Raw genomic sequence first — 10,524 nt, 5'->3', positions numbered from 1 at the left:
AACAATAATTTATTCCCAACATTGTTTGACATTGTTGCAGCCTGTTCGTTTGGCTGTAGCTTGTCGTAAACGATCGTCCAGCCGGAACAGTATTTTTCTCTCACACAAACCAGCCAACAGTACTTCTTCACGAACCAGCAATGAAACGAACCAGCCAACCGAACAGGCTGCTTGTTAGTAGGTCTGAATCATTTATCGTCAAACAACGTCGCAGGCCCGGGTTTTACCTTTATCCTGAATTTTTCAGGCGACACTGGTTGTCCCAACCAAAAGTAACGTGGCACACTGATGCGTGTGACTGTGTGAGTCGTAGCCTCGTGTGGCCCCATGCATTCATTTGAGCCAAATGCTAACGAGAGAGAGCGCAACCCATCACGTGAAGTAAGGAAGAATAAGGATAGCTTGGACCTTTTTAGTACACGTATTTGAGTTTTGAGCTCAAATATATATAATATAAAAAACAGTCCAGCTATAAGTATGGACATGTACTATAGACGTGCATGATTTTTATTTTTTATTTCACCTTGTTCGGCTGTGAGAGAAAAACACTATTGCAAGGCTAAAAAGCCTAGCTGATAAGTAAGCGAACAGGGCAAAATTTTTGGGTGGATCTCTATTTGGACACCCATGTTGTCCATTAGGCCAGTATCAGTGGATAGTTTCATAACGTTGTTTCCAAGACTACCAAATGAAATAAAACTTGATGAAACACCCTTCGTCAATGCAAAGTTTGATTCAACAGTGTTCTGTGAGAGAGAATAAACTAAAGTACGGCTGATAAGCCAGCTGGCCGTAAACGGCATGAGATCCAGGATGCAGTGATTACAGGACAAGGGTTGGTTTCTCTATTTTGTTTGACTGAAGAGTCTCCAGAGCCAGCACAAGCACCTCACACCTCCACAGAGAACTCACACCTCCAGAGCAGCCTCCTCATCTATATCCTCACACAGGCATCCCCAACAGCAGATACAACTCAGACAACGCCTCAGCCACTGCAAACGCAACAAACAGATTAGAGAAACATTGCCGATTAACTAGTGCAACAAAGGTATAATAGAACACAAAGCCATTTCCTTACCTTTGGCGAGTAGCAGCAACATCCACATGCCGTGACTAGAAGAAGTGACAGAAAGCCGGTGACGAGGACGACCGGCAGCCAGGGTCTCGCTGACATGCAGACCGTCATCAGCCCGCCCATGGAGAGGACGTACACAATCTCGAGGAGGACCGCCCCAGCAACCAGCCCGAGTCCACGGAGGTTGTCGTTCTGTAGGGCCTTCGCCTGACCAGCTATGTATAGCGTCAGGGGGAACAGGGTGAAGGGGAGACAGACCACAATCACCTTTGCCCAGGTGTTAAAGGCCTTAGAGATGCAAATGCTGCCTTTCGGAGCCCACGCCACGAAATAGGTGGCACAGTAGATGTTTAGGGACAAGATCCCCATGACAGCTACCGTAGCCACGCTATCTAGGAAGTCAGCAAGGGCCTGTGACAAGTAGTAGTCATATGATTATTATGTTTTCCAACTAGTACAGTACTACTTCTTTGATAAAACAAACTGATCATCTCTGTAAAAAGAAGTATTACCTTCTTGGGTAAGGACCACTTCTTGCTTAGTGGGCATCGAGGTCCACACCATCCCATCAAGGCTGAACAAGTCCTTGCACAGCACCCAAAGCACCCCAGGAATGTCCAGATCCCACCGCAGCAGCACGAGCAGCAACCCTTCAGCCCTTCCACACTTACCCTTGCACCATGCCCAACGCTCAGCTGCACCTCTCTTACACCAGGCCCATTTTGACTCGACCTATGTGGGAAAAAGAGAGAAAACAAATTAGGTACAATTGAAAGAATGCTAATAGAATGATATTTTGTACATAGTAAAAAGATGATTAATTACCTGCCGGTCGTCCTCAGCGGGAGCAGCTCCGTGTCGTCCGGGTAACATCTGCAAAAATTGGAATTTTCACAACTTATAGAATCAAGGAAGAAGGATGGTTAAGCATCTCATATAACCATCCAGATCCTCCTAATACCCACGATCAGCAAAATGCATCCCTCAACGCATCCCTCACAAAAGAGATGGATAATTACCGGGTTATGCTCTCCGGCGGCTCCCTCCACGCGACTGACCACTTGCCTCATCGCGTTTTCCTCAACAAAGTCTAATGCTTAGGTTCCTGTGACACCAGACTGCATTGCAAACAAAATTCAAATTAGAACAAAAGTGTACTAGGCATTGCTTACACATATCAAGAACCAGCAATACATTTGCTTGTAATCCCTAGCAAAAATAATACATGAAGGAAGAAAATACAGAGGTGAAAGTATTGAACTTTTCAATTTTATGAACACTGATCAAAAGATGAAAGTTGGTCAAGGCCACAAAATTCATCTCATAATACAGGAACCAAAGGAAGGACCATCATACTGGACAGACAGATAGCCCTAATGTAAAATAAAGGAGTACTACCAAGATTCCAGAACAAAGTTGAGTAAAATGTGTTCTGTTTTCATATGTGGTTCTGCAGTAAGTTCAGTAAGGAACAACATATTGACTGAGTACACACAATGTATTCAAATAGAGCATTGCTGTAAGCATATTATGAAAATGATGGGTACAGAGGAATTATGAAGAACTTGCAAGCAAGATATTAAAATCATAAATGAAGAAACTCTTGATGCATACATGAACGAACTGCATATATAGGAAAATCAGTTATGGACAATGATCCTTCAGTTAAAAAAATAAATAAAGATTTATATATGAAAATCAGTGATACAACAGTAGGACCAGTTAGAGCGTATTATTAGGCAATTCACTGAATATGCAGTTGCCTAAATATTCAGAAGCAAGGTCATAGGATTTGATAAAGCTTTACTAATGCTTGCACTAGTCAATCTCTGTTTTCTAACGTACAGGGTAGCACATGCATGTGCACTGTGGAATCAGGTTAAGTATGCAGCGGTGTGCTTCCTCAGTTAAAAACTCTCCCAGAAAAGAGTAACAGAAAATCTGAAAGCAACGCTTGCTTGACGCATGATCAACCCCTAATAAGAACATTTTGACATAATAATGAGACAGTGTTTCTCCAGAAAATATGTACTACTGACGATACTGTCCTAGAAAATGTATTTCTCGTGAGCCATGAGCACATTTGGCCTGGCATTAGGTTCTATACATGCACAGAATCATCTACCAAAATTTTTAGAGAGCAAAAGATGCATCTGAATCCAAATCTAAAATGATCTGAACCTTCTGATCCCCTTAAAAGGCAGTTCAAGCCACCAGCGAGGCCTAAGAGGCTAAGGCAGTAGGTAACCCTGATGTGGTATTACATCGAACAAGTAGGTGCTACGTGGAAACCATTGCGCAAATAACAGAGCCAGTAATCTTGCCCTGAAAAAAAGAGAGACAGTAGTCTCCTTCGTAGCGTTTCATTAAACAGATTTGCAACACATTGCAGCCGGTCAGCGGAATGCGTACCAGAATCTCTATATAGGAATCCTGCCTTCAAAAACGGGCCTGTGGATCGAGCCACGTCGCCCAATAACCCGCTAACCGTAGGTTCCGAGGATCAAGTGATATCCACCGTTCGATCGGAGTCATCACGGGTCCGTCGCCCGTTAAGCTGGAAACCCAGACGTTCACGAATAGTCGCGAACCCGCTCGGCCAAGGCTCGTCCTCCGTCTCAGGCCGCCCTTCACCTGCAGCGCCGGTGACCGTGAACTCCTATCCCTCTTGCCGGCTTGCCGCCTGCCATGAAGGCTTCCCCAGGGCGGCTAGCACGGATCAGGCCAAGACACGAATCGGCGGCGTGCCCTTCTCTGCTCGCTGCCCTCGCTGTTCCTCATGCACTGCCCACTCCCTCCGCGCCGCCGCCGCCTCCTTCTGCGGCCCCGTCGGTCGTGTCGTGTTGGGTCTCGGCGCAGCTCTCCGATGTGGGAGGAAGAGGCACCATTCATACACTTGGGCTGCCTCGTCTTGGAGAGCTTCAGCGAGCTATGCACTTTAAACGCATGCGCCCCTCGGCCAGCTTCCTCTCGCATGTTGTCGACGAAATATGGTCGACAGTCTACCGAGGGTATGCCCACGGTAGTACATTGGTCGGTGGAGATGCGCGTGATAGGAACTAGATAGTGACACAGGCGCAGAGACAGCGGTTTAGACACATTCAGGCCGTCAGATCGACGTAATACCCTATGTCCTGTGTCTTTAGTGGATTGTATTAGTGAGAGCAATTAGCCTCGGGATTAATTGATTGATTAAAGGGGTACAGGGGTACATTATATAGGCATGGATCCCTAAGGGTTTATAGAAACACCCAATCAACGGTGATCCTTGCCTTATCAATCTATCTTAATCCCTAAGGTGCTTAACCGCACCGGCCCATAACAGCCCATTAGGGCACCTATTGCTAACACTCCCCCACAGTCAAAACGTCAGCCACTTTGCACGTTTAGACTGGACCTAAACTCCGTGAACACTGAGGTAGGCAGTCCCTTGGTGAAGATATCAGCATACTGCGAGGAGGTAGGAACATGCAGAACTCGTAGATCACCAATGGCGACTCGCTCCCGGACGAAGTGAAGATCGATCTCAATGTGCTTGGTGCGCTGATGTTGCACCGGGTTGGAGGTCATGTAGACGGCACTGATGTTGTTGCAGTACACCAGTGTGGCGCGCCGAAGAGGGGCATGTAGCTCCAAAAGAAGCTGACGTAGCCAGGTCGCCTCTGCAACTCCATTAGCCACTGCGCGATACTCGGCTTCAGCACTTGATCTTGATACTGTATTCTGGCGCTTGGAAGACCAGGAAACGAGATTGTCACCGAGGAACACTGCATAACCCAAGGTGGATCTACAAGTGTCAGGACAACCAGCCCAATCAGCGTCGGTGTAGACAACAAGATCAGTCGAAGTGGTCGGTCGCAGCAGGAGACCGAGGTGGAGTGTGCCCTGAACATAGCGAAGGATCCACTTCAGAGCAGCAAGGTGAGGCTCTCGAGGGTCATGCATGTGGAGGCAGACCTGCTGAACAGCATATGCAATGTTTGGGCGAGTGAACGTCAAGTACTGAAGAGCTCCGGCAAGACTGCGAAAGTCTGTAGCATCAGACACAGGGGCCCCCTCAGCTGCAGCAACCTTAGAGTTGGTGTCAACTGGTGTAGAGCACGGCTTGCACTCGGACATCCCGACGCGATCTAAGATATCCAGCATGTACTGTCGCTGTGAGAGCAGGAGTCCATCACCACGTCGCTGAACATGCATACCGAGGAAGTGATGTAGTTCACCAAGATCTTTCATGGCGAACTCCCGCTGAAGTGCTGAGATGATCCGCCGAAGAAAATCTGATGACGAGGCTGTGAGGACAATATCATCAACATATAGCAACAGGTAGGCTGTGTCTGATCCGCGCTGATAGATGAAGAGTGAGGTGTCTGACTTGGCTTCGACAAACCCAATAGACAGCAAGTAAGAGGCCATCCGACTGTACCAAGCACGAGGAGCCTGCTTCAGGCCATAGAGCGACTTCTTCAAGAGGCAGACAAAGTCCGGATGAGCTGGATCTTCGAACCCGGACGGCTGCTGGCAGTACACTGTCTCAGTCAAATTGCCATGAAGAAAGGCGTTCTTAACATCCAGCTGGTGAATGGGCCAGTGGCGAGTGAGCGCTAAGGAGAGCACCGTGCGAACAGTAGCAGGCTTCACCACAGGGCTGAAGGTCTCATCAAAATCCACACCAGGCCGCTGGGTAAAGCCACGAAGAACCCAACGTGCCTTGTACCGCTCGAGGGAGCCATCAGACTGAAGCTTGTGCTTGAAGATCCACTTCCCAGTGACAACATTGGCCCGAGGAGGACGGGGCACAAGATCCCAGGTGTGATTCTGCAGGAGAGCACTGTGTTCTTCCTCCATAGCTGCTCGCCAATTGGGGTCAGCAAGAGCGCTACGGAAGGTCTTCGGCACCGGAGATAGAGGCACGGCGTGGTAGATAGCGGGCATCCTGTAGCCGCTCTTCGAACGGGTGCCCATGGAGTGCTGGTTGGCCACCGGAGGAACAACAACCGCACCCTTGGGCAGCGGGGCTGCTGTTGCAGCAGGGGCGGCTGGTGCAGCAGCTGAGGCGGCTGGTGCAGCAGCCGGGGCGGCCAGTGGCTCGCGCGGCTCGCGCGGCCGACGCGTGTAGACGTACGTGAAGTCGCGAGCTGGCCGGAGAGGTGGGAACCCTGGTGGTGGCCCGCGGGGCGCCTGCAGGGGTGCTGGGGAGCCCGGGAACGACGCAGGGGATGGCGCGCCGGCACGCAGCGCGTCGGGCAGCTCCAGGGCCGCGTGTGGCGCGGAAGAGAGACTCCTGGTGGCCGCGCGTGGCGCGGTGGATGTCCCCGACACCCGCAGCGCAGGGGGGACGTAGAGCGCGGGCGTCGGAGGATCCTCAGCATCCTCGGGAGGCTCCAGGGGCGCCCCAGGCACGGCCTCACAGGGACCGGCAGGGGTGCGGGTGGCGTCGGAGGTACTGGGAGGAGTTCCTGCAGGCAAACACTTGTGCGACGGTCCAATAGGAGCGGGCACAGCATCAGTAGTGTCATCGGCAAGAAACTCGAGGTCTGCTGGAGTACGAGGACCATGACGCTCAGTGAAAGGGAAGGTCGTTTCATCGAAGATGACGTGCTGGAGTTGTCAAACTCTTTCCCGTTGTCGCACTGTACGGCTTTGACGCGGGCGCCAAATTGAGTGGAGGCGTGGGCGATGAATTGAGCAAGCGTGCTGAAAGTGTCAGATTTAAGTCGTAAAGGAAACATCCACAAATAGTGAGTGCAATCATCAAGAATGACCAAATAGTATTTATAACCAGAAATGCTGACAACTGGAGAGGACCATAAATCACAATGAATAAGATCAAACTTGCTAGACGCACGAGAGGTGGACACATGAAAGGACAGACGAACATGACGCCCTAGCTGACAAGCATGACATAAATCGGAACAATCCTGAATAGGGAATGAAACACTAGACGCGAGCTTTGACAAGGCCTCGTGACCAGGATGCCCAAGACGCCGATGCCAGAGTGGAGAGGAGCCCTGAGCGGCAAGGGAAAGTGCTGGTGGAAGGCGAAGTGGGTACAATGGCCCGAAGCTATTACACCGGACGATCTCTTTCCGAGATGGAAGAACCTTCACAGAACAACCAGCGGGGTCAAACTCAACAGAGCAATTATTGTCAATAGTAAATTGGCGAACAGAGATAAGATTCTTAATAATTTGTGGCGACACAAGGACATTATTAAGACGTAAAATGGATGATAACTCTGTGGAGCCAGTGGCAGTGACAGGAATAAGGGAGCCATTACCGACAAGAATAGATGAAGGGTTAGGGTACCGCGGGAGAAGAACATGTGAAAGAGAGGAGGGCTGAGATGTCATATGTGAAGTAGCACCTGAATCGAAGTACCACTCGTTGGTCGAAGGAGGGGTCAGCGATGTCGTGCTGAAGGCGGCGGCGAGATCCGTCGGGTCCCAGGAAGGGAGGCCGGTCATAGGGTTGTAATACCCCGGAGCGACCCACTGTCCAGCGGGCTTCTGGTGAGCAACAAGCGCCTGCTGCTGCTGCTGAGCGAGCAGGGCTTGCTGCTGTGCCTGATGCTGCGCCTGCTGCTGGGCCTAGTGCTGCGCCTGCTGCTGGGCCTAGTGCTGCGCCTGGAGGTGAGGGGGCACCGGGATGGGTGCCAGAGGCGGACGAGGAGCTCCTGGCCACATCTGGATGGTGCCGGACCAGGGATTGTAGAAGCTAGGCCAAGGGCCCCCCCCCCCAGTCGGCTGCTGCTGCTGTCCAGCAGCTTGCTGCTGCTGTGTGGCGCCGCCCCCCCCCCCCCCAGTCGGCTGCTGCCGCCTTGTCCTTTGCCGCCGCCACCGCGCTTGCTGCGGCGGCTGTTGGGAGCCTTGGAGCCCCCTCCAGCGCCTCCAGAGCCTGCAAAAGGTGGAGGTGCCGCGGTGGGAGTAGTGAAGGCGGTGAGTGCAGCTGCGGGAGCCTCCTTGCGATTCGCCATGGTGAGTTCCTCAAGGATGAGGTCCTCACGGGCTTCGAGGAACGTGGGGAAGGGCTTGGCTCGGCGAAGAAGTGTGCCGACGTGGGCGAAGCGCTCGTTGAGGCCGCGGATGACGTTGAGGACGAGGGTGCGGTCGGTGATGACCTCGCCGAGGGCCGTGAGATCATCGGCCATCTTCTTCAGCTTGCGGCAGTACTCGGTGACGGAGAGGTCGCCTTGGACGAAGTTGCGAAACCGCGTCTCCAGCCGAATGGAGCGAGCCTCCCGATTGCCGAGAAACTGCGACTCGACAGCGAGCCAGGCGTGCCGGGCTGTGGAGCCCTGGGCACTGATGATCTCGCCCAGATCATCCGTGAGCGTGGCGACGATCCAGGACTTGACGATGCAGTCCATCCGGGCCCAATCAGGAGAAATCGGGACTGGAGGGTCTTCGCGGACATGGCTCTGGAGGGAAAACTTGCCGAGGATGAGCAGAAACTGATCGCACCAACGGTTGAAGTTACCGGAGTCGACGTCGAGGATGGTGGTGACGTGGTTCCGGATGTTGCTGACGGCGACGGCCTGAGAGTGGAGTTGGAGCAGGGCCACGGCCTTGTGGTGAAGCATGGCCGCACGGAGGTCGGTCGGCGTAGGACCTCCTGGAGGCGGCGCAGTGGGTCCTCCCGAAGACTCGGGCGCGATGGCAGCGTCGGCGGCTGCCCGCTCCATGGCGGCGCGTGCGAGGGCGTCGCTGGTGCGCTGTGCCGCCTCGTCCCGCTCCTTGGCGGCGGCCGCGGCCTGCTGCTCGGCTTCAAGGGCGCGAGCCAGGGCGGCGTCGCGCGTGGCCATGCATTTGCGCTCCAGGCGCTGAGCGGTGGCGGCGGCCTCATTCGCCTGCTCCTGGGCGAACCGCCGGGTCACCTCGTCGGCCTGGAGGGAGGTGGCGGAGCCGTTGGCGTCGTCTCTGGGAGAAGGTGGAGCAGAGGCCATGGCAGCGCGGCGCAGCAGGGGCCGGCGCGCTTGGGCTGGGAGGCGCGCGGCTGTGGGCCGGCGCGCGGAGGGAAGCGGGCGGCGCGGCAGTCAGCCGGCGCACGCGAGGAAGGTGCAGCGGAAGTCTAAACCTAAGCGTGATACCATGAGAGCAATTAGCCTCGGGATTAATTGATTGATTAAAGGGGTACAGGGGTACATTATATAGGCAAGGATCCCTAAGGGTTTATAGAAACACCCAATCAACGGTGATCCTTGCCTTATCAATCAATCTTAATCCCTAAGGTGCTTAACCACACCGGCCCATAACAGCCCATTAGGGCGCCTATTGCTAACAATTAGTTATGAGATATCAAATCAAGGGGATCCCTACCCGCCTTATATAGTCTAGGGGGTAGGGTTACAGGTCAGCTAGATCTGAATCTAGTCAGTTACATGGTAGAGTTTACAAGGAATACAATATCTTGCATATCCGAGCGGCATCTAGCGTATCTGACCAGATCTTTGGCTTTATCTTCAAGATATCTTCTGGATGTCTTGCGGTGCACGCCTGACCCGAGCCGAGCACCGCGGGCCTTGATCTTGTGGGCCGAACCACCCCTGGAGGCGCGGCCCATGTGTTGCCCTGTGGGTATCCGGGGTTGTACCCCCCACTCATGTGCAGCCCGCCCCGTCTGCTCACTGCGGTCTGAGCCTCCTCCCCGCGAGTGCGGCCTCACCAGGGGCTCGTCCTCCTGCCTCCCCCGTGTGCTCTGCGCCTATGCCTCCACTACTGTTCCGCAGCTGGAACTGTCCCATGTAAACAATCATGATGGAGATCTGGAGGAGAGCATTCAAGAGCACACACGAAAGGTGCTTGACCAAATGCCAATAGTTGCATCAACAGACTGAGGTTGGCCTCAAGGTTGCTGCTACCAAGATGAAGATTTTGCACAAAACTCTATGGTCTTGAGCATTGATCTACTGATCTGCTCCTTCGATTCCATCTGGCAGTAAGCGCCCAAAGGTTTGCATCCTTGTATTGCTTCAAATTTTTCCTTAATTAAATTCATGGCTTAATATATCTACTGCAAGTCATTCAATGGACATGGCACTTCCTGATAGATTTAAGTTCCCCTGCAAGAGTCCATTTGTTTTCATGATCTAGGATCAAGGTGTACAGACACATGGATATTAGAGAACTCCTAAGGAGCACCAATAACCTAATTAACCACCATATTATATAATCTAGGTTCAGAACCTAAGATACGCTCAATAAAATTCTTTGATTTACTCTAGCAGACATTTTTACTGAGTCGTGCCACATTAAAAAAAGTTTCATTTGATCTCAGATGTTAGTAAGTTTTGCAGAAGTGACCAGGTCAAAAACCAAGCTTCAAAACATCTCCTTGAATCTTGTAACAGTATCCACATAGAAACTTGCAAGAAGAACAGCAAGATTTTCTATCCAGTTTCTCACAACTCATTTGAACAAAAAGCTATCAAACTCATACTTCTCTGGAAAGCC

At 52.1% G+C, this 10,524-nt stretch overlaps 1 protein-coding gene across 1 annotated transcript; it reads right to left on the bottom strand.

Moving 5' to 3' along the window:
- Positions 1-645: 645 nt before the first annotated feature.
- LOC136481088 (uncharacterized) lies at positions 646-2,145 on the bottom strand. Its single transcript, XM_066478461.1, has 5 exons — positions 2,141-2,145; positions 1,901-1,948; positions 1,588-1,807; positions 1,079-1,486; positions 646-992 (listed from the first exon to the last, which is right to left on the bottom strand). The coding sequence occupies exons 1-5, from the start codon at positions 2,143-2,145 to the stop codon at positions 909-911; spliced, it is 765 nt and encodes a 254-aa protein (XP_066334558.1). The 3' UTR covers positions 646-908.
- Between the last annotated feature and the right edge of the window lie 8,379 nt (positions 2,146-10,524).

The sequence above is a fragment of the Miscanthus floridulus genome, chromosome 9 (assembly GCF_019320115.1).
Source record: "Miscanthus floridulus cultivar M001 chromosome 9, ASM1932011v1, whole genome shotgun sequence".
NCBI lineage: Eukaryota > Viridiplantae > Streptophyta > Magnoliopsida > Poales > Poaceae > Miscanthus > Miscanthus floridulus.
Note: the sequence above shows the minus strand (reverse complement) of the source record. Positions and strands in the feature narration are given on the sequence as shown.